This window comes from Miscanthus floridulus, chromosome 1 (genome assembly GCF_019320115.1).
Source record: "Miscanthus floridulus cultivar M001 chromosome 1, ASM1932011v1, whole genome shotgun sequence".
Taxonomy (NCBI): Eukaryota; Viridiplantae; Streptophyta; class Magnoliopsida; order Poales; family Poaceae; genus Miscanthus; species Miscanthus floridulus.
The window spans coordinates 168,015,013-168,039,100 of record NC_089580.1 but is presented as its reverse complement, the minus strand read 5'-3'; the positions used below and the strand labels follow the sequence as shown (position 1 = coordinate 168,039,100).

Sequence of the window (24,088 nt, the reverse complement as noted above, 5' to 3'; positions counted from 1 at the left end):
CAAATCAAAGAAAAGAGCAAACAAAGAGAGGATGCTATGGATGCGGCGAGTTGGGGCACTTTGTGGAAGTTTGTCCAAATAAGCCCACACTCAAGACAAAGAACAAGGCATGCAAGAACCAAGCCCTCACTTCAATAAGATCATGGGATAATTCTTCAAGTGAAGAAGAACCCCATCACAAGAGGCGAGGTCGTAAGCACTCATTATCAAGCTCCTCTCGTGTGTGCCTTATGGCACGAGGTAACGAAAGCTCTTCCTCTAGTGAGAGTGATAGTGATGATGATATGCCTTCTTATTATGATCTTGTGCAAGAAAATCTTAAATTTGCTAAAGCTTGCACTAGTCAACAAAAGAAGCTCAAAAGCTTAAAAGAAAAGCTAGATAGTTCACAAAAAACATACAAAACCTTGCTCGAACAATATGAGAATTTTGCTAATCTCAATGTTGAACTATCTACTAAAATTGAGAAATTTGAGGCTAGTGCAACAACAAATGCATGCACAATCAATGATGAGCAACTTGAAAAGAAAAATGAAAAATTAAAAGAAAAGTTAGCTAGCTCACAAGAAGCATATAATAGTTTGCTTGCTAAAATGGAAACCATGTGCAAACATTGTGATGAGCTAACTAATAAAGTTACTAATCTTGAAGCCGTTAGCACAACCCCCACCAAGGCATCTAAAAAGAAAAGTTCTATCTTTAACATGTCTAAAAAGGATGCCTCTACTTCTTGTAAAGATTTATGTTTAGACTCATCTTTGTGCAACCAAGTTTGTGTTGAGAAAGTTGTTGTAGATACATGCACACAAGAGGTTGCAAAGGAAAATGAGCAACTCAAGCAAGAAGTAGCTCGCCTCACTAAGGACTTGACTCAAGTGAAAGGCAAGGCGAAGCAAACCCAACTTCATCAAGATAACACCGTCAAGGGAGTGGAGAAGCTTAATGAAGAACAAACCGTGGTTTGTTACGTGTGCCACAAGGAAGGTCACAAGTCCTATGAGTGCAAGGTGAAGAATGGGGGAGGAACAAAGAAGAAGGAGAAAAAGCAAACAAGCAAGCTCTCCAACACCTACACCAACAAGGTGGACAAGAAGGCCTCCACACCTTATCTCTTGAAGAAGAAGAAAAATGACAAAGTGGTGGCCATCAAGGTGAACAAGCAAGCCAACAATGGGGTCAAACGCTTTTGGGTGCCAAAGGAAATCATTTCAAACATGAAAAGCACCAAGAAGGTTTGTATCCCGAAAGAAAAGCACCAAGAATTTGGAGACTTGGCAAAGTATGGGTGCATTTCATGGGGTGCATCATGATGGATAAAATCATTGCCAAGTGGGTTAGTGAATACTATGGACCCAAATTCCCCCTCCCATGTTAGGTAACTAGATGACATTACTCTCAATTGATATTTCCTTCAAGCGGCATATCTTTCAATTGGTAACTTAAGCATCTAGTTATCTTTCATGCCTATGTTTGCATTTACATACTTAAATCTTTTGTCACGCATTTAATAGGTATATCATATGGTAGGCTTGCTCGGTTTCATTAACAACCCTTAGAGCAAACTTACATGGTTTAAAATTGTTTAGAAGCACGGCACATAGCTTGTTTTATAATTATTTATCTAATATGTGCCAAAGTCCAAATTGTAGATAATATCTCCCAAATACCATCTTCCAAGTGGTATTTTGATACTTAAATTAATGTGCACAAATTTTACAAGTATTCAACACTTGTGCGCACAAATTTAGGGGGAACTTAATCTACAAGTTGGATGCCTTGAGACTAACACTTTTTCAAATAGTATTTTTTCTTCAAACCTATTACATGTGTAGTAGTCTCATTGTAAGGAAATTGGAGTCCCCGGAGTTAAGCATTATTCTTCAATTGGCATCATCATGTTAATTTCTTTTCATATTAATATGCTTTCTTCATGCATTATATAGATTAAACTCTCTTGTACAATAAAATGCTAAGTATGCATATACTTTGCTTTCTATCATATGTATGCTTTTTTTAGAGGGAGCTTAGTCTATATATTGTAAGAGTCAAATCTTGTGATCCATTTCACTCTACACATAAAGGATCATGAAATTTGACCCTCCCTTGTGCTACTAATGTCTTCCTTTTTGGTGTTTGAAGCCAAAGGGGGAGAATTTGAAGGACCAAAGATAAGCATTTAGTTACAAGTAGTTATGGTCTGAGAAAGGGAGGAAAGTGAGTTATGGATTAGTCTAAGTAATGGGAGATTTTTTTAGAAAGCTAGGCTTTAATCCATAATATCACATGATGACATTTGCAAGGGCAAGACAAGCTTTTAAGTAAAAGTTTTTGGTATCTTACAATTGACTTCAATTGGTTTCCCAGACAAGCTTTTAAGTAAAAGTTTTTGGTATCTTACAATTGACTTCAATTGGTTTCCCTTAATATCTTATTTGATTTCAATTGGTATCTTTAAGTATCCAATAAACTTGTTCTTTGCATTGCATCCTAGCAAGTAGGTAGTTTTTAAAAACTTCAACATTCTTATTATTTGCTTGCTTTGGTCGTGTTGGCATCAATCACCAAAAAGGGGGAGATTATAAGAAAAATGGATCCTTGGTCCATTTACTTTGGATTTTGGTGTTTGATGTCCAACACAACCAAATTGGATTAATGAATTTGTAAGTGTTTGTTTTGTAGTTTAATAGGGTGCAAGACGTAACTTGGATGAAGGCAACGTAATGATCCGATGATCAACACCTCAAGCAAGACCTTAGGAGTAAAAGAGAAGACCCAAAAGATCAAGCAAAGTCCAAGCATGAAGATTGGAACCAATCCGTATGCAAGATTGTGGAGAAATGAGCTCACTATGGTGACCGGATGTAGGACCAGACGCTGGACAAGCAACCGGATGCTGCGACCAGACACTGGGCGAGTGGCTCGACAGACAGGCGACCGGACACTAGACCGGACACTGGCGGCAACCAACCGGATGCAGGACAGCAGCGGCCGATCGATTACAGTAAGGTTCCAGAGCGGCAAATCAGCGACCGGTCGCGTCCGGTGGCAGGCGACCAGACACTGGCCAGCGTCTGATCAGTATATTGCTGGCTCAACGGTTGGGACGACCGGACGTGTCCGGTTAGGACGTTTCAGCGTCCAGTCAGTAGCAATTTCATGGAAGTTCGACCCCAACGGCTACTTTCTCAGTGGGGCTTATAAATACAACCCTCAACCGGCCATTTGAGATGTGTGGAGCTGAGGAAACATACCAAGAGTGTTGATACACCATTCTAGTGATCTCCACATGCAAAGTGCTTAGTGTTTTATTAGGTTATTAGCATAAGTGCTTTGCGAAGTGCTTAGGTTAATTAGACCACCGCTTATGCGCTTGCTCTAGGTGTTTGCCTAGTGTTTAGTGAGGTTTGCATACCTCTTGCTACCCCATGCTTGCGAGCACAAGTGTTGTACATCGGAAGGGCTTAAAGTCTTGCGAGATCACACCAACCGCGGTTGTGGTGTGGCCGCCACCGTGTACCGGAGGGAATAAGGCCCGCGGCGTTTCGGCCGGAAGCTTGATAGTGAAGACGGCGGGGAGCATCCAGGAGAGGCTTGCCGAGAGGCACATCGGAGACCCACTTGCACGTGGGGAAGACCCGAGGCTATCCACGGAGTTACCCGATCAGGAGCTTGGCCCTTACGAGGGATTCCTTGCGAGGGGCTCCAACGAGGACTATGGGGAAGCTTGTGCGCTTCTCGATACCTCGATAAAAATACCAGAGTCGTCGACGGGAGTTTGCATATCTCTACCTTGCTCTTTAGCTTCTGCATTTACATTGGTTACTTTACTACGTCTGCGGTAGAGATAGCAACACACTAGCAAAACCGTAGTTGCACATCTAGATAGTTTATCTATTGCATAGGCTTTGCTAGGGTTAGAAAAGGAGGCAAAAGTTTAGAGTTAGAATTATAAGTTGCCTAATTCACCCCCTCTTAGGCGTCACGGTCCCTTCACCCTTCACCTATAAAAGGGGAAGCAGGACGCCCCCTGAGGGAGAAGAGCACACAGCTGACGAGCTCAATAAGACTCAACTCCAATTGATCTTTTCACCAGAGACTTGGAAACTTCTCTCCCGTTTGTAACCCCTACTACAAACTAGTGCCGATAACACGAGCAACGACAGACTTGACGTAGGGACATTCCGCCCGAACCAGTCTAAATTCTTGTGTCCTCCGAGCACACCATCCAAGCCAGACACGCAGATATAAATTTACTAGCCGATGGTTCGAAACACCGACACCTATCCTAGCTCCTCCACTAGTTTTTTAATTACACAGTACAACGCAGACGCTTACAACGCAACACACTCACCTTATGAACTCTGCCACTAGGTATTGGGTAGCCTTATTACTAGTATTTTGTAACTATTGGAAGAGTTATTGCAGTTAGTATTCTAATATAGCTCCCTCAATACTCATCGGATAAGTGAAGCACACATTTTAGTAGCGTTCCTTCCCCTCTTGAGTTTTTTGGAGCGACTCTATTCCTGCTGGCCGCCACCATCCCTCCACCAAATCTTTTTGGGAAAATTGGTTTCATAGCATCCAAAGATGATGGGATTCAGAAAAATACCACTCAAATATCACGGTCACGTGAAATACCACCGAAAAAACAATCTGTTACCTGAAACTACAATTCTGTCACGGTTTGAGCTAACGACATGAATCCACCGTTGCTCCTCCCTTCTTCCCATGTGAGCACCAGTGGAAATCCCATCCCTTTCGTTTTCCCCAGCTCCGGCGTAGGTCACACTAAAAAAACACTTGCACGAGCGGCCACCGAGCCAATCCACACCACAAATTCCATGGTGGGTACCCCACTGGGTCAACAGGGCAGCAGGACATCTGCCCAAGGCTGTTTCTTTGCCTCATTTCCATAGCATCTTCTTCGAGTCGATGCTGCGCAGATTCAGGAGGCCTAATCTTCGCCGGTGATTTTGCTCGCGCTCGCCCGCCGCTGCTCGCGCCCAACCTGCTCGAGCTGCCGCGCGCCTATGAGCGAGCAGCCTGTGGGGCCACCCTGCTCGAGCCGCCACGCGCCGGAGCACGAGTAGCAGCCAGACCGCCCAGCTGGAGTTGCCGCGCGTCTGTGCACGAACCTCCACCGGGCCATGCTACTCGAGCCACTGCGCGTTCGTAAGTGAGATGCCGCCGGCCGGCCACGCGCATGAAGCTCTGCCGCAATGCACTGCTCGAGCTGCCGAGATGCCCTCCTCGATGCGGACACCGCCGCCCCACGCGCGCCAGCTGCTGCCGGTGCCGCCCTACATCTTCCATGTCCGCCTCGAGTAGCTGGGAGTTGGATTTTTTTGCCTTTATTAGATGGACGGGAATCGACGGTGTTGATGTTGTTACCTTCAAACCGAACGGAATGCTACTTTCGAATAACTGTTCTATCTTTCAGTGGTATTTTACGCAACTGAGTTCTTTTAGTGGTATTTTCCGAATCTCGTGATCTTTCAATGCTATGAAACCAATTTTCCCAATCTTTTTAAGCTCCTGCTACACCTCCTAGCATCGCCTCTGCTGTGCTGCATGTGAGTTGCTCCACACTTGCTTTTGTGTGTGCCTTGGAGTCTTGGAGAGGTGGTGGTGATGGGCAAAGACGAACGCGCAAAGAAAGAACATGAGGTTGGTGGAGACAACAAAGGAACGGAGGAAATGCAACTCTCCTTTATTTGAGGTGGAAATGAAAGATATGAGTTGGAAAAAAGAACGCTATTAGGAGACCACACAAGCAAGCAAATAGCTGTATCTTCCTAATATGATACTCCTTTCGTTCCAAATTATACATGCTTTGGCTTTCCTACACTAGCTTTTACTATATACTTAAATATATGATATGTCTAAATACATATTAAAAACAACATATTTAGAAAGCCAAAACGTTTTATAATTTATAACGAAGGGAGTAATTTTTATGTGGACAAGAAGGGCAATCAAGGGATGCTTAAAGATGCTCTTACAGTGGTCAAGAAAAACAACTCAGTGATGATTTTCTTATTAGCTGATATTTTACTTACAAATGCATTTCGTTATTTTATATCATGAAGACATGAACCCTATGAACGCGCATGTGTATGACCTAACTCGGACGTGTACACCATCATCTTTGATGTGGCTTCAACCCCAACAAAAAATGCCGCGGTTGTATACAATATTTTGATCAACATGTAAAAATAATGTCTACCCTAAAATAGATAATACTAGAAAACAGCGCGGCTTTGCCGCGCCTTATATAGAATTTGGACCAGTGTTTGGCGACCTTCTGATGGAACATGCAAGCGGACTGTGCATTGGTTATTTAGGTTGAACCTTGTGATGAATATGCAGTTCGTATATGACTGTCAGATATAGATATATTTGTTAACATATTATGTATATAAAATAGTTTTACTCTGCTATAAATTGTACATTTGAAGTGATGTTGCTTCGTGGTCATCATGAGAATCTTCTGAAGAAATCAATGCAGGCTGCCAGCCCTTTCAAAGTTTCAGAATCCACCGAGTAGTACTTTCAAGTAACGATGGCATTACGCATATTGTAAATTAACCTATTTAATAAGGTACCAAAACTTGATCGGGCTAAGCATAGAATATCAGGAATGTTATGGAAACCAATAGCCTGAAGAAAAAAAAGTGATTTGTAGTCAGTCTAATTAATCTTTTTAGGAAAACTTTGTGCATTTTTTTTGGGGGGGGGGGGGGGGGGGGGGGGGCGGATTTGTATTAAGTTACCTAATACTCCAATGGTCAAATAAATGCACGGTGCTATATACAGTGTAATTGTAGGAAACATTGTTTATGTAATGTAGTCTGGCAGTGTTGGAAGTTCCAAACTACTATGCTAAGTATATAACAAGATGTCTAGTCGATAGGTAGGATTTATTTTTTTTCTCTGAAGAGGTTAATAACAGATTCTATTGAAAGGAATGTGCATCACTTGCCGGAACCCCGCGCGGGCTAGCAAGGTCTGAATCATAGGGAGCATGGAAAATATAGTACTAACAAAGGAGCAGTTTTGAATCATAGGAAAGCAGAAAACGTCTGTTACTGAAGGCCACTTTTATATACATCAAGGATAGTGAGTTTTATGTTTTTCATGACATTGAGACCTTGGTCGTAGCACACGAAATGCATTGAAACTGAAAATCTGCACAACAAAAATGCATGAAGAGGGCTTTCAGCTTGATTTTTGTAGCATACCACTTGCCCAACATACAGTAATGTTAGATGTGACACATATAAGTTTACTAATAAAAACAGTTAAATACATTACACATGTTAGTATGCCTAAATAAGTAAATAGTGGCACCTTCGAGAATTGGTCATATTGTACAATGTTCTCATCATAAAATACAATGTGGTTGTTCCAAAACTAAAAATACTTCTTGAATTGTTCCTCATGCTTAGCAAATCTGGGATACATTGTATGTAAGACATCGGGCAAATTAAAGGCACTGTAGGATAAGAGGGTAAGGCATGAGATAAATGTCAATTAGCAAACAATAAGCACATAAATACTTGAACATGTATTGCAGTGAGTTCATGGGTAATTATATCAAATAAAATGGTACATACAGAAAATGAGGTACAAAATGGTACATACAGATAAAATGGTACTCACTAGCTGATATTTTGAGAAGGAAATGTCACCGGCTGATATTTGAGATGCAACTGATCTTGGTAGTAATCTAATTTGGACTCACCAGGAGTCACCAGTTCTGTTCATGTCGACGAATATGACAGCATTAACCAAAAATCAGGCTATCATAATAATAAGGCAAGATAGCATCCGAAGCATCTTGAACAGAGGTGGCTGCACTATATGCGAAGCAAATACGATGGAAATGGAACCATAACAATCTAGGGGAACCATAACAGAGGTGCTGAGTAGGAGCCAGAAAGGGGAATCATAAGTTACGTTTGTATTTCGGGGCTGTAAAAATGAGCACACATTGGACTAAGATATGGAACCATTTTTAGCAATCTAGGAGAACATGCAGGCGGTAACATAAGAATTGCTGCTATAAGAACTTATCAAACTGACGTGGTGCAACCATCTTATTAACCCCAAGGAAGCACCATCAGCAATCAATCAGTGAAACAAAGATTGGCAACAACCTTATCTTACCAAGTCGATTCATAATAGAAGGTAGACTCATTGAAAAGGAGACTTTCAGCAATTTAACAGAGGGAAACTATGACTATATTATTTGTAGGAATTCAGGATGGTAGACTAATTATGTCAAAGATATGATTTTACAGGGAGCAACCAGAAAACCTTGATAGTATAATCACACAATGGTCAGTTACGTTTGTATTTCGGGGGTGTAGAAATGAGCACACATAGGACTAAGTTATGTAACCATTTTTTAGCAATCTAGGAGAACATGCAGGCGGTAACATAAGAATTGCTGCTATAAGCACTTATCAAATTGACGTGGTGCAACCATCTTATTAACCCAAAGGAAGCACCATCAGCAATCAATCAGTGAAACAAAGATTGGCAGCCAACTTATCTTAGCAAGTTGATTGACAATAGAAGGTAGACTCATTGAAAAGGTGAGTTTCAGCAATGAAACGGATGGAAACTATGACTATATTATTTGTAGGAATTCAGGATGGCAGACTAATTATGTCAAAGATATGATTTTGCAGGGAGCAACCAGAGAACCTTGATAATATAATCACACAATGGTCATGTAGAAGAATGTATACGTTATGTAGTTGATAAGACCTTTTTCTTTTAGATACATGCATATACCCATAAAGTACATAAGGTCGAATCATCATGGCATGCAAATAAGAAAAAACTCACCAATATGATTAATGCTAAATTCTGATAGCTAAGATAAGGCAGTTTAGGATACCTCGGATTGGCAGTTTAGGATACCTCGGATTAGTTAAGGACAACATTTTGTCGTACCCAAATACCCAACAGAAACATACGAACCATTTTTTTTGGCCCTGCAAAAAACATATAAGATATTAATGAGGAAAGGATGGTAACTGGTGTGTCGATGCACCCATTTGCAGAGGAGATCTTTAAGCAATTATCCATGCAACTCAAACACAACAAAGTATATATATTAGAAATTTATTTTATCAATGTGTGTGATACGAAACCAAATGATTAGATGTAGCAGCAAACTGACAGTAAGTTACCTGACCATCATTACTAAGAATCATGTCTTCCCTACACTTGCCAACTTCTGCAGAAATACCAAATGGTTCAGGTGCTGGAAACTGTACCAAAAAAAAAAAAAGATGAGAAGACACGGCATGGACAAATATTTGACAGGGCAAAAAATATGAAAGTGCAGGGGTCGAGCAAGTATGTGCCTGAAAAAACAGTCAAGTTTCAATGGTTGACTTCGGCAGCCGGAATGTGTAGAACGAAATCGAAGGCTGTGGGAAAGCCATCACCAAAGTCCAGTAGCTCTACACCCAGCAAACTGTCATGCGCAGGGGCAAGCTGTGGAAATAATCCCATGAAATGGAAGCAAACAAAATGTTGGAGGTACAATGCTTTTGACTAGCAAATACTAAGGAGCGATTGCAAGGGCATTTAATAGGCCTCTGGAAACAATCCTATAGAATGGAAAAAAAAGTCAAGGTTCAATGTCTGTCTGAGAAATAAACATGGCTTACCTGCAGTAGTTCACACTAACATAGTTTGTAAGTTTGAGGAAGCCACCAGTCATGGTCTCATGGACGTTCCAGAAGATCGGAAACTCTACAGTAGGAGGGGGCAAAACAGCAGCCAAACGTGAATCTGGGATACGTAGCTTTTAGAAATAAGAAACTGAAGGAAATTGAAAGAGAATAAAAATTAATATCTGGAGCCATGAGGAAAGGGAATGAATGACAGGTTCTTGCCTGTGTTGCAAGGTAGATGGCGACCTCTCCTAATCCTTAAGCGGCGGGTTTAGAATGGGCAGAAAAGTGAGGAGGTACGTGAGGTGGGTGAGAGGAGCGGCAAAACATAGGTGAGCCGTGGAGGAGGATGAACACATCGAGCGGCGAATCGGACGGAGCGGCGAATTAGCGGCGACGGCAGCGGGGGCCAGGCACCGTGAGGGGGAGGAGCGGTGCGGGGAGCAGAGGAGGGAGCGTCCTAAGCAGCCGGCCGCGACGGGGGCCGCGGGCGTCAGCAGCCGGCGGCATCCGCGATGGAGGCGGAGGTCGCGGTGTAGTAATCCTGTAGGGGACGGGAGGTAGGGAAGGGGAGGGAGCCGGCGATGGGGATGGCCGACGCGGCGGCGACGGACGGAGCGACGGCGGCGCTAGCAGGGTCGGGGAGCAGCGCAGACGGCGGCGTGGCTGCGAGGCCGCGGCACAGAGGGCGGCGCTGGGAGGGGTAGGGAGCGGCAGAGTTCACGAGGGAGCGGGCGTCGCAATGCCGAAGAAGGTTCGCGAGGAGCGGAGCGCGCGTTGATTTCCGAAAAATATAAGGGTTTTTTTGCAAAATGACCGCGGCTTGCCCGATCTGAGCCGTCCGCGCGCCCGATCGAACGGTCGGGAAAAGCAGGCAACGTGGCACGCTCGCCGGCCAGCTTTTGGACCAGGATTCATATGTAAAGATTGTAATTTGACTCAGCTCTACGACACCATCACCATATATGTGTTATATATATTGATGTATAATAATGTACACTAGATATATCGCCCTTGTGTTTCATTAGAGGTTATGATTTTTTGAATTATAAACCTCAGTAATCAAATTGCCTAGTAATCGGACAAAACGCATGAGCTTCAAGAACTTCGTAAAGACGCCGTGAGCTCTAAATCTTTTTTTTTTGGAAAAGTGATCTCTAAATCGTGATAAAGCAGCTTTGCGCAGTTCACGTCGAAAATGGATTTCCCGAACTGAAAGGAATATAGAAATAGAAAAGAACATGTACACTATTCACGTGACTGGAGCTGACTGGCTAGGCGCTCTCTCTCTATCTATCTATATATATATATATCTATACTATAGTATAAAGAGCGTACAACCTCAGATCTCCGATCTCTCTGAGTATAAAGAGCGTGCAACCTCAGATCTCCCATCTCTCTCACAAAACACGGTTACCGGCACAGTCAACTGCCGGATTAACAGTACAGGGTCCGCCGGATGAACAGTACAGGGTCCGCAGATAAACAGTAACGGGGTTTTAATAAACACTAACGGGTTTACGAAAACTGCTTTACTGGATTTTATGAACAGTAACGGGTTACTATGAACAGTGGTTAACCCATTAAGGAACACCAACAACCTATTTTCTTTTTTTTTTACGCCTCAATACAAATCTTTTTTCTCCACTATTGCCTGCGCATATATATTCTCCGGCTCTCGGACCAAGCCGCAAGGTAACCCAACCGATCAGTGGCAGTGCCCATCCGCGTCACGCTCCGTGCGCCCCCACCGCCTCAGCGCGCGTTCTCCCTACGCGTCTCCCCGCCTATATTTTATCTGGCGCCCGCCTTTCCCCACCCAAAAAAAATCTCCAATTCCCCACCCCAACGCGCTACCCTAACCAGATATCGCCGCTTGCTCCCCGTCGACCTCCCCCATCTCCCTCCCGCTAACCCTAGTCCAGCCCCCCGAGATCTGCTCCGCGCGAGCAGCCATGGCGGAGACGCTCGACATGACCCTCGACGACATCATCAAGAACAACAAGAAGAGTAAATCCTCCTCTGGTGGGGGCCGCCGCAGCCGCGGCGGATCCGCCCCTGGCGGCGGCGGCGGCAGCGGCAGCGGTGGGGTCGGGCCGACGAGGCGCCCCTTCAAGAGAGCCGGGAACAGGCAGGCGCCCTACCAGCCGCCGAAGGTACGAACGAATCGAACGGGCTGTTGCGCTCCGCGTCGCCCGGCGGAGGATGCGGGGGCTTCGGACTTCGCTGACTCGGGCGGGAGGAGATGGTTGGGTGGTTTTCTCACTGTGGTGTGACGCGATCGATCCAGGCCCCCGACGCTGCGTGGCAGCACGACATGTACCCTGCGGTCGCCGCAGGAGGAGGCGGCGGCGGCGGGAGGGTCTCGGCTCTCGAGACCGGCACCAAGCTCTACATCTCCAACCTGGACTTTGGGGTTTCGAACGAGGATATCAAGGTATACGCTTCGCCGGGTCGAAGAGTGTTCTGTTGTTGCTTCTGAATTTAACTTTTAGAAGCCCGTAAATAGCTGGCCAGATGTGCGATTGGCTAGATTCGCGCTCCTGAAGATCGAGCCCGGCACATATTTTTCCTTTTGGGGCTATGTACTACCGCAGATCTATTGTGGTTACACTGGGCATCAGTAGTTGGTAGCTGTCGCATGTATGGCTTATAATTGGGGCGTTTTGCTGTGACTTTGGTTAACATGTTTAGATATTGTTCTTGTGTTTCCTAATGGAGGTGTTTAGATCCAGTGGAGATCTATATCTGCGTATTGATTGTTATTTGTTTTCTCTAATAACTTAGTGGCTCTGCATAACGCTATAGGATTTAAAGCTTTCATCATAGTATGCTCTCTGCTTCAAACATGTAAAAATATGCTCATGTTTTATCCACAAATTTGTACCAGTTTGGTTTGATTACTTTGGAAGGGTGGGCCTGGTGCAAGCGGTAGTCTTACCGCCTGTGATCGGAAGGTCCCGGGTTCGAGTCGCGGTCTCCTCGCATTGCACAGGCGAGGGTAAGGCTTGCCACTAACACCCTTCTCCAGACCCCGCACAGAGTGGGATCTCTCTGCACTGGGTATGCCCTTTTTTTTGGTTTGATTACTTTGCTTCTCTTGTCATGCTTATGCTTATTTGGGGAGACATCGGTTAATTTTATTGTCTACAATAGGTACTAGTTCTGTTTAACCGTGATTTAACTTATGCCTGATATTTAAATTTTAGTTATGTTCTAAGATCTCAAACTACAGTGAAGTTTATGTGGATCAATTAGTCTATCACATGCCACAGACATCAGATGGATTCTCTTTGTATAGTCGGATGCCTTGTTAAACATTATCTGACTAGTTTCGTATGCATTATGATGATGCAGGAGCTTTTCTCTGAGCTAGGTGATATGAAGCGCTACTCCATAAATTATGATCGAAGTGGGAGGTCTAAGGTGCAGATGCTATCTTACAGTCTTTTACCTGTCTCTTACATACACCTAATTTCTGGGTCTCTTTACATTTGTTGTACCTTGTACCTCACAGGGTACAGCGGAAGTTTTATTTGCAAGGCGTTCTGATGCTGTAGCGGCAGTTAAAAAATATAACAATGTCCAACTTGATGGTAAGCCCATGAAGATAGAGTTAGTTGGGACCAATACTCCAACTGCAGCTGCTGCTCTTCCAGTCTCTAATGGTGGCCATGCTAGGAATGCTGTGAGGAGGTATATTTCTCATCTGCTTATTTAGCCTGAATCAATATCATCTGTAGGGGCATGTTTGGCGGTATTCGAAATGACTAGCGGTTATCATGTTTTAGTTATTCATTGTTATATCAATTGTGTCAAAGAACAGCTCTAGGAGTCCAGTTCCAACTCATCTCTGTCAATCTAACATGGCAAATAAAATGATATGATTTTGTTATATAACAGCTATTGTTTATAAGTTCTTAATTCTTAATGATAATTCTCATTGTACAGTAGGCTATTTTGAAATGGGCTAAACGTAAGGCATGAAAATGTATGTGTTTGTATCATTGTTATAGTTCATCTAATAAAATTTTGATGTCAGTGGATATTTTCGTAGTTGATTAACCTTGGTATTGTGCATTTGATCACCCAGAATGCTGTTAGTGTGGACTTATGTATAATTTACCTTCACCTATATAGATGCCATGTTTCTTATTTCTTTTTAATCTAGCCTATTCTCATTATATAAAATTTACTAATTTACATTTAAATATCACAGTGCACCGAGGGGTGCCGCCCCAGCAGGTATGCCGCAGCGTAGACCCCATCAGAGGGGTGGGAGGCGTGGTGGTGGATCTGGTGGTGGTCGTCGTGGCAAAGAGCACAGCAAGCCAAAGTCGGCTGAAGAACTCGATGCTGACTTGGAGAAGTATCATGCTGATGCGATGCAGACCAACTAAATACGTTCACAAATTTGATATTCGACATCAAATATGAAGCGCATTAGTCCTTTCATTCCAGCTGTTTGTGCTACTATGTTCAGGGGACAACAAACCTTATGTTTGTGGGGGGTATTGCTTTACTGAATTTGTGGGTTTTATGTGTTCACAATAGAACTAGAGTTGGGTGATGCTGAACACTTCTATGGAAATTACTTGGTTGCCTTTAGTTTCTGTACCTAATGCCGAGGAGACAAGAATCATCCAAGTTGCTCAACATGTGAAAGTTGGTGATGTATGAAGGTGCCCACATTTCTTTGACTCCCCACTGTATAATATATCTTGGAGGTAAAAGAGACTGGGCTTCAGATGTTCCCTGGTGATCTAGTTGTGCGCTTTCGTTCTGGTATTGCTCAGACGTTTCTCTGCTGTAGGCCGGTTCAAGCTCCAGCCATCTAAGTAGGAGGTATGCATTTTTTTTTCAGCTGTGCAAGTCTTTCCTAGGTTCATATTTGTGCTTTGTGGCAATGAGGTTAATGGCCCACCCTTTTTCATATTGCAGGTGGCTGTTGCATATTGTGAAACGTCGTGATATTTATTTTTGGCATCTTAAGCTATCCTCTGGCACATAATGATTTCATGAGCTTCAAGGTGCCTTTCTTTTAAAAGTTGATCCCTTACTTGCATAATCTCCTCTGGTGTCCACAAACTCTGAGTTAACTGTGGACTTGGCTGTCACTAGTCTGATTGAAGCATATCATGGTGCAAATCCTGCTTCAAGATCTGCTATTGATAGCTTAGAGATAGCTGTACTGTCAACGCCTCTACATCATTTTGGACTTCTAGGCCCTCTTTGCGTATTTATGCTGTATATATGAGCATATGGGGCATCCTCTATAATGGTTGATCTCATATACTGTGCTTTGGAGTTCCTTTCAACTTCGCTTGGAGCCTTTGATGACACAAATGGAGTCATGTGCCTCTGCCCAGAAAAGCAGCTTCTAACTGAAACTCTTCCCTTTTGCCTGCTTTCATACTTTGTCAATGGCGATGCCAGATGTGGAACTTATTCTAACATCAAACTTGGCTGTGTGATCCCCAGTGGCGGTGGTTTGAATCATCCTGGTTTCCCAATCTTGGGATTCTTGGCCACCATGATGGCATTGATATAGTATATCATAGTAGGAACTCATAAGCTGTTGTTTTGTTCCTTCCCATAACATCTGAACTGGTGGTAATAGCTGTCTTGGATGAGGTCGTAGAAGTCTTTCTTTCTTTTTTCCTATTATTATTTGTTCAATTCTATTGCAAAATATGTCAATCTGTTGCGCTTTTTACTGCTTAATGATACAATGGTCCTATCTGGTGAAGTCAGCTTGTTGTGTGAAATGCTATATGGTTCTATCTGGTAAAATCGGATTGCTTTGTATTCTAGGATGCGATAGAATAGTGCAAAGTCATTACAATCTGAAGTCTAATCAAACCTATATAAAAAGATAGGATTTTTGCATACTTAATGTATACCAATTTGGAGCCATACATGTTATACTATTTTCTATAAGCTTGGTCAAACTTATAAGAATTGCATCTTTTTTTGGGGATGGATGGAAAGGAGGTAGAAACATCCTTTTATACATGGAAAGGGCGGAGGTCTTATGTAGATGATAAATGGTGATTGAATAGTATCCTTTTTGGTACAGAAAGAAGGGAGGTATAGTGATTGAATTGTATTTAGATGATAAATGGTGATTGAATTGTATCCTTTGGGACGGAAATAAGGGAGGTAGAATTCATCTTCTTTGAGATGGAGGACGGAGGTCTTAGATGATAATTGTTGTGAAACACCTCTTTGAATTTTTGAATAAATATCTCGTCAAGATTCAAGATGCAATTGTTGTGAAACATGTGTCTTTGAATAAACACCTCTTCAAGATGCCTTTTAAAGTATATAGATATAGATATAAACACCTATTCAATGTCTTCTCCATATGGACAAACGAAATGCTAATGGATTGCATATGTATTGCTGCATGCTTGCATAAGATTTGGTGCAAACTAAAGCTAATACAAGTAACCAATCATACTCATAGTGCACGAACACTTTTAGGACCTATTTGGATTTGGATTCTGACAATTAGTTCATGACTAGTGTTACTAACAATTAGTCTGCCTGTTTGGATTTTTAGGGATGAAAAAATAGTCAACTAGTTAGGTCTACGCATTCAAATAGTACCTTATTTTTATGGGATGATAGATGTGTGCATGATGCTGCTAGGCCATGCAAGAACCCGATTTCCCAGACTGCGGAATGGAGAACTCGAGCAGCCCATGGTGAGTGAACTCACAATCCGACTTCGCCGATTTGCTGCTCCCGCTTCGCAGCATGTCGGCCAAGGTAGATCTCACGAAGCACGTACTGCTGCAAGGCCACCACTCAACAATATACGTTGTTCTATGGAGTATTCGCCAGAACCCAGAAGTATACGAGTCTCATTATGTTATGATGGTTGGATACTCAGGTACCAAGTGACGAGTTGCTAGGTTTATGGAAATGGCGAACAGGCGCTGAATTAACGAAATGACGTTATACCCTTGACCGTACCAGCTGCTAAGATACTGTTTGTTTCGGCTTTTGGGTTGGTTTTTGTTGTTTAAACTTCTAACGTCTGCCAGGTAAAAGTTAGAAGCTGAGACAACCAGTCCGCTAAAAGCATGTTTTTGAGAAGCTGGAAAGCTAGTTTTTGAGTAAATGAACTAAGAGCTAAAAGCATGTTCTGGGGAGCATCCAGAACCCAGCTTTTGAGACTAAAGGCCAGAAGTTGCGACTCAAACAAACAAGCCTTAAACAAACGATTCAACAATCGAGAACCATATAAACGTCGGGTATGATGGTTGGACTCCAAATCCCGCATCTGAATCCTGCACGGTCGCCGCATCCGAATCCTGCGCAGACGCCGTGGTGCCACCGCCGCCACCATGACCAGCAACCTGGCGTCGTTGGGCTCGGCCACCACCAGTCCGCCGTGTGAGGGGCCGTCGCTGTTCGCCGCCACGCTGCAGACGAGCAGACCTCCGTGGTCAGTGGTCACCGAGTGCGGCCGGAGCTGCAGTGGGTGGATGGGAATGTGCAGCCTCTACGGCGCCTTGTGCAGGCAGTCAGGCAAGTCTGCGGTGGCATCGTAGTGAACCGTTGAATGGAATGGTCAAACCGTGAGTTGAAACCAAAATAGGTGGCTTGGTTTGGTTTCTTAATCGTGCTGGTAATCAAATGGGGTGTTTCTTAATCGTGCTGGTAATCAAATGGAGTGCTTCTTAACCGTGCGAGGCACGTTCTCGAGAGAAAAAAATCATGCTAGTAATCAAATGGAGTGGTGTGGGTTTGGCACGGATTTCAACCCATTAGCAGGGCTACACGGGCTCTGGATGTAAAATATCCCCAAGAACAATCCAGCAACACTGCTGCATAAAATCCGGAAGATTGATCGGTAACACAGAACAGGTCGACACGAAGATGATTTGATTTAAGTATACAAACACCATAAACAAACTTCTGAAAAAAAAGGAAAGAAAAAAAAGCACAGTACAACAAAGCAATAGAATGCACAATAGAATGACTTATCGTGTTCATTGATAACCACATCTCAGCATATCATCCACTATATAGAACATTAATGATCTAAGTGCTCTGTTAAAACTCGATGCATAACAAAATTGACAAACAAGAGGTATGCCTGTCAAAAATTGACAAACAAGAGGTATGCCAGTCAATGTTCCAGAAGTATCGACCACAACTACGTACCACCCCCAACATTTATATAGCTAATTTAATGTCTAATACTAAGTAACCAATACCTCAATGTCCCTAGTATCCTAAATCCTCAAATAGCCGGAACCTTCCTGTTAGGCTCAAAGACATACTTGATCAAAGAATCCTTGATGGAAAGCAGCTGAGGGAATTCAGCCTTCAGTTTCGACGCGTCCATCTCGTTGTTGCTTCTAGGTGCGACTATGACCTTGGCCTGCTCTTCGAGTGTGAAGTTGGTCCACTTGAAATCAGGATTGATGTATTTCTTGTACATCTCCAGAATCTCATTGTGGCTGACACCGCCAGGGTTGGTGAAGTTCCATATGCCCCTGCAGTCCCGTTTCGCCATCTCAATGGAGATAGGCAGAAGCTCATCCAAAATTGTCATGCTGTTGGGAATGTTCACCACCTTGTCATAACGAGCTATCTTTGTGATGAAGTTACGAGGGTTGCTTAGATCTGATGATATAGGCATCCTGACCCTAAGAGTACAGACATTATCATACTCCTTCAACAGCTCTTCCACCTGCACCATGTCAATATCACAGAAACTAGTTTCAGGCATTATGAAGAAGTAAAATCATTGATAAAAAGGAACAACAAAGCTGAACTTACCATTGCTTTCGTTTTAGAATAAAAGGAACCTGTAAAGTTGGGCGTGTCTTCCTCTTTAAAGCCAATACCAGACCCTTCAGGGTGCTTAGCATCATACTCAAATATACAGCCTGTAGCATAATTAATCATGAGCAGACCCTGCTCACGACAGACATCAGCAAGATTCAATGTGCCTACAACATTGGTGCGGATAGTGTCCTGTTTATGGGTCTCGCACCAGTCAACATTTGGTCTCCCAGTGACTCCGGCAGCATTGAAGACATGAGTTGGCTTCACATTTCTAATGTCCTCCAACAGCTGAGAGCGCTCCTCCAAGCGTCCTTTCCCATACTCATATGGAATCCCTTGCTTGTCACAAATCTTCCCAAGGAGGCCACCAATCCATCCAGTCCTGCCATAGATTAAGAACTTGTAAAAAGGCTTTTGAGGGGCATCAGTGGTCCTTTTGGTACTGGTTGTAGGAGCTATTGTGCTAGCTTCAGCTGGTGAAGAAGTCAGAGATTTGATTTCCTCAGTCCAGTTATGCCTTTCAGCTCCAGGAGTCATCAACATCCTTGGGTGAGGGAGCAAAGCACCAGTAACATCTCCCCAGTAATCAGGATTGGTGGTGTACCACTCAATTGTCTTCTTCAAGCCCTCTTCCCATGGTGTGCGCTCTACCCATCCCAGTCTCTTCAGCTTCTGATCATCCAGGAAGTACCTCTGGTCATTGAAGGGCCTGTTCTCAACAAACCTGATTACTTTCTCAGTATCCAAGCCAAAGAGCCTGCAAATGTCTTTGGCCACATCAATCACCCTCCTCTCCTTCACAGTACCAATATTATACACATGCCCAACCTCCCCTTTGTGAAGAACAACCTCAAAAGCTTCAGCCACATCCTCACAGTACAGGTAGCTCCTGACATTGGAACCATCTCCATGAATTGGAAGAGGCAGACCTCTCATGGCCAAAAGAATGAATTTGGGGATGAGTTTCTCAGGGAACTGATTTGGCCCATACACATTGTTGCCCCGAGTGGTAATCACAGGAAGACCATAAGACCTTCCGTATGCCATCACAAGCATTTCAGCCCCAGCTTTTGTAGCTGAATACGGATTTGTTGGAAGTAACTGTGAGGCCTCATGATTACCAACCACAGCATCTTCATCAGTTTCTCCATAGACCTCGTCAGTACTGACATGAATAAACCTCCTGATCTGTCCAGTAACCTTGCAAGCCTCAAGAAGGACGTGGGTACCATATATATTGTTTTTTGTGAACTCAAATGAATTGCCAAATGAATTATCTACATGAGTCTGAGCAGCAAAGTGCATGATGGTGTCAATCGACTCTGTGACCAGAAGGTGGTTCACCAGATCAGCACTTGCAATGTCACCCTTGACAAACTTCAAATTTGGTGAAGCCCGCGAGGGGTTGAGGTTCTTTAGGCTGGAGCAGTAGTCAAGCTTGTCGAGGACAACAATCTTGTAGTGCGGGTAGTTCCTCACCAGGCGGTTGGCGACATGCGATGCAATAAAACCAGCAGCACCGGTGATGAGAATGTTCTTGGGCTCATAAGTCGCCATACTTGTCTGATAGTTCTCTGACCTATTATAATCTGTTCACAAACACAATGAGATCAGTTCTACTCTCACAAGGACTGCTCATCTGGTAAAGTACAGAAATTACAGATAAAAAGAAGAGATTTGGTTGCCATCACAGGCGAATTGTTTTAAACATGGACACAATTAAGTAATAGTAAAATGTAGTATTCGGATCTAATCTAAAACTAACAATGCCCCCCAGAACAGACAAACTCTATGTTCATTTCAGATACGTGGGGTATCACGCTCTTGCCTAAGACTAAGAGTTTTGCATGCTACACAATTAACAATACCAGTAAGGACCATTAATACTACAAGTAAGCATAATTAGCTCGGTGAGGCAGAGAAAAAAAAAACAGACCACCCTCACGATACTATCCTCAAAACTAGTCACCTAGAGAACCAACTCCACAACGCGCGAGGCAACCAATTCCATCGGCCACCCTTTGGCTACGAACCTACGAATGGATCACATTGCCGCCGACCGACTGAAGCAAACGAGGAAGCAGGAAGTGCCGGTCTGTCGGATCACTCTGCCCACCCGCACGCGGCGAGCCACGAGGAACAGATCTACCGCGCTCGCCAGTCGCCACCACTGCGCGAGATAATAATTCGAGAATCCGCGAAGGGACCAGATTCAAGAGCAGGGACTCACGAGGAGCGGTGGCCGAGATCCAGGAAGGCCGCAGTGGAGGCAGACCAAGCCTGTCGCGGAGGCGAAGGACGTCCGCGGGAGGGCACGCGCGTCCCGTGCGGGCGGTGTCGGAGGGTGGAGCGAGGGCGGGAACCACGGCCCGACGATCACGATGCCTGCCGCGACGGGGAGGAGATCGAGAGGGAGGGGCCGTGGCCGTGCTGGCGACTATAAACACGGGGCGCGGAATTCCTGACTCCTGGCCGCTTCGCCGCGTGCTTTCTACTCTTGCTGGCGGAGACGCGGAGTCGGTGCCCGGCTGCCCGTTGCCAAGCCAGGCCCAGCTCAGCTTCTGACGGGCGGACCACGGACGGGACGTGACGGTGGTAGGTGGGAGGCGTTTCTATCGCCTCTCGCGCCACGAGGATGGCGGGATGGGGACGCGGATGCGGATCTCAGCGGCGCTTCTGGAGAAAATTTCCCCTTTGTTTTTTGTTTCCTTTTATATTTTTCTTTTGAAATCTGCTACTCTACAGATATTCGCTCTCTAACGCCAAGATAAAACCGTCTGCATGTGCCTAGGCCGCCGCCGCCGTGCTGTGCACCTGTGGAGAAGAACAGAGGACAAGGATACAAGAAGGAAAGGGAAATGGTTAGATGTAAAAATGCCTGCCACGTGCCATATGAGCAAAATATTACCAGCGTAACAGTACCGAGTATGGATCCGTGGTGAACAAAAAATAATATAAATAAATCTAAAGATATTTTTTAAAGTTTATAGGTCTAAATAGCACGTCCTTCCAAGTTCAAAAATTGCTTCTGTATTTAACTTTTCTTTCCTCCTTGCTAAATTCTTAAGTATTATTTATTTATCTTTGAAAATTGTTATTTCTTATCTGGTTGTCTCTTTTTGCTTACTCTATGTTGATGTAGGGACTGTTCCGGCTGTGGCTGCAGCCGCTGCTAAGTAAATTCTGAGATTAGAAAAGGCCACGTTGGTAGCCTCCACTGATAGTTTACTATAGCAGTAGCGGTTGCAGCCGCAACCGAATAGCCCAGTAGCTATTTGTCCTTGTTATCCTATTCCATGTTTTCCAATCAATGTTTTCCTCTCAAAAAAGTTTCTTTGCTATATTTTTGTTCAGAAATCTAGATGACCCCACACCAAGAACATTGGATACAAATAGCATAGAAGCTCTTCTAATGATGTTCACCCCTCAACGAGGCTACAAATTGCATAGAAGCTCCTCTGATGATATTCACCTCTCAACCCAGGACATCAAGCTAGCTAGAAGAGCAAGTTGCGTCTATCACTACCTAGCTCACTTTACGTTGGAGTGGGTGGCTGTGGCAGAACCGCTTAATTTAATATCTCACAGAAGTGCTTGTCTTCCATTAGACACTAAGCACTCGAGCGAGAACACTAAATTACTCGATTCCGTCGGGCACACCCTAGGGGAGAACCCAAAAATCCACATTTTTGTCATCAGGATCACAAATGAGAGAATAAAGCTTATATCATTCGTAACCATTTTTTACATCACTTTTAATACAACATCAGAGTATAATATTTATTAATATAACAGCGGAATGAAATCATGTTATCAGAGTTATAAATAATTTAATATACAGCGGAATATAGACATGTGATCAGAATTACAGCGAAAATAAATATCTAATCATGGCATGATGAATTATTGATACGTAAATTATGACACAGTTATAGTACTTTCATTCATAAAAATATTTGGTGAGAGTTATGAATAACAACTACGATCGCAGCGCAAAGAAAATCCTCTCTGAGCCCACCAGGAGAAATCCACATACAAAGGTCAGCTCAAGCGTCCACCTATCACCTGCAACAGGGGGAATGAAACCCTGAGTACTCAATTGTACTCAGCAAGACTTATTCGACATGAGAAAAGAAAATACTCCAAGGATATGCAAGGCTATCTGGCTGGTGGGTTTATTACATTTGCAGGAAGCATTACTAAGCGTGCGTCCTTATGTTCGATTTTTATTAATAGCCGTATTGGTTCATTAACTAACCATTCTATGTAAGCACATGTGATACTTTCAAGCAGGTGGTAAGCAATCAGATTTTCTTTTTCATCTTTCATCTTTAGTTCTTACTACGATACTAAACCGCAGACAAGCCGTACCGAATAGCCCGGCGATTCGCGAATCAATGCCCCCAGCTGGGTACCCCGAAAACACACGCCCCGCTTGTACCCCAGGCACAAGTAGGACCAACCCATCACTCTCCTGTCCTGGGTGTCCAGGTCCCCGTCCAAACTGGGACTCCAAGCCCCCGCCCCTAAGTCCCGGACTCAGTGCGGTGCAAGGACCTCATCTACCAAAATAAACCCTAACAGTCGGTCCGGAAAGAGCCGGATCCGCGACAAGAGAGCAACAAGTCTTCCAAGCGCCCATACACAAGTATGTGCTCGGGATAATAAGTCTGTGACCTGCCTAGAGTCATATGCAACGATCGGTCCTTAACCGACCAGACAGGGAAAAATAGTGTAACCAAGCTATGCCCCGTGTCCACGGCGACACAACTCCTTACACTCACCAATACCCAAATCATATCCCTGCCCGATCACAATTTTCCTTTCCACCATTTTATATATTCCAAGTGATAATCATATAGTAACATATTTCCTATATCTCGTGAGTGACAGGCAATCACTCGACTTCTACCGGAGTCCTGTAGCATAGCAGTCTACACGATCCTGTCATACTAGTAAGACTCGTAGGATAAAGATATATATATATGCAAGTGGGTTTCATTCAACTCCTTAAAACTTAATGCACAACTATAATTTAAACTGCAGGAAAGTAGGGGTTATGCACTGGGGCTTGCCTGGGTAAGATATATTAAAAAGTTAGAATCTGCATCTTTAGATCATCCACCAGCAGCTGGATAGAAAGCCCATTACATCATCTCCTGGAGAGAATACCAGTACACTATCTTCGGATTCCCAATCATCCTTCGTTCGATCCGTTGATCCATCATCGTACCTATACGATATGCATGCGATGCAATGCAAAGATGTGAATAATCGACGACAGCCAAAACGCTTCAAAATCCGATCCCGCCTCACAAGCTAACGAGGTAATTCTAATGCTGGTCTACGCATCCACGTCGCCGAATAAGGCATTATTTCTCAATAATTGTTTTAGCTATATAATTCGAAGTGATTTCGTTATTTCATTTTATCGATTTATTCGTTATTCGAACTAGAGTATCATTATCTACCTAGCAAACTAATTATTATTGCTATAAAAATTACAGTGAGTAGATAATAATATTAGTAGTTTACTGTCAAATTTTTAGAGTCAACCCTATTACCGATTTATCACGGAAATT

At 43.7% G+C, this 24,088-nt stretch overlaps 2 protein-coding genes and 1 long non-coding RNA gene across 5 annotated transcripts; 1 reads left to right on the top strand and 2 right to left on the bottom strand.

The window, feature by feature from the left end:
• Positions 1–7,231: 7,231 nt before the first annotated feature.
• Positions 7,232–10,443, bottom strand: LOC136501324 (uncharacterized). 2 transcript variants are annotated; one of them, XR_010770222.1, is made up of 7 exons: positions 9,921–10,443; positions 9,693–9,816; positions 9,384–9,516; positions 9,207–9,287; positions 8,912–9,008; positions 7,666–7,762; positions 7,232–7,498 (listed from the first exon to the last, which is right to left on the bottom strand). It is a non-coding gene; the product is annotated as an uncharacterized lncRNA (long non-coding RNA). The 2 variants fall into 2 exon arrangements; XR_010770221.1 differs by having other exon boundaries at positions 9,693–9,777; positions 9,921–10,442.
• Positions 10,444–11,488: 1,045 nt separating this feature from the next.
• On the top strand, positions 11,489–14,977 carry LOC136547442 (THO complex subunit 4A-like). The gene is made up of 6 exons (XM_066539393.1): positions 11,489–11,854; positions 11,989–12,135; positions 13,056–13,124; positions 13,216–13,394; positions 13,918–14,543; positions 14,640–14,977. The coding sequence occupies exons 1-5, from the start codon at positions 11,654–11,656 to the stop codon at positions 14,096–14,098; spliced, it is 777 nt and encodes a 258-aa protein (XP_066395490.1). The 5' UTR covers positions 11,489–11,653; the 3' UTR covers positions 14,099–14,543; positions 14,640–14,977.
• A 2,696-nt stretch (positions 14,978–17,673) lies between these two features.
• On the bottom strand, positions 17,674–21,104 carry LOC136547426 (trifunctional UDP-glucose 4,6-dehydratase/UDP-4-keto-6-deoxy-D-glucose 3,5-epimerase/UDP-4-keto-L-rhamnose-reductase RHM1-like). Of its 2 annotated transcripts, none has more exons than XM_066539383.1 (3): positions 20,737–21,104; positions 18,498–20,095; positions 17,674–18,408 (listed from the first exon to the last, which is right to left on the bottom strand). In XM_066539383.1, exons 2-3 carry the CDS (start codon positions 20,061–20,063, stop codon positions 17,956–17,958), a joined length of 2,019 nt encoding a protein of 672 aa, XP_066395480.1. In that variant the 5' UTR covers positions 20,064–20,095; positions 20,737–21,104; the 3' UTR covers positions 17,674–17,955. The 2 variants fall into 2 exon arrangements, with proteins under 2 accessions (XP_066395480.1, XP_066395475.1); XM_066539378.1 differs by lacking the exon at positions 20,737–21,104 and adding an exon at positions 20,540–20,729.
• Between the last annotated feature and the right edge of the window lie 2,984 nt (positions 21,105–24,088).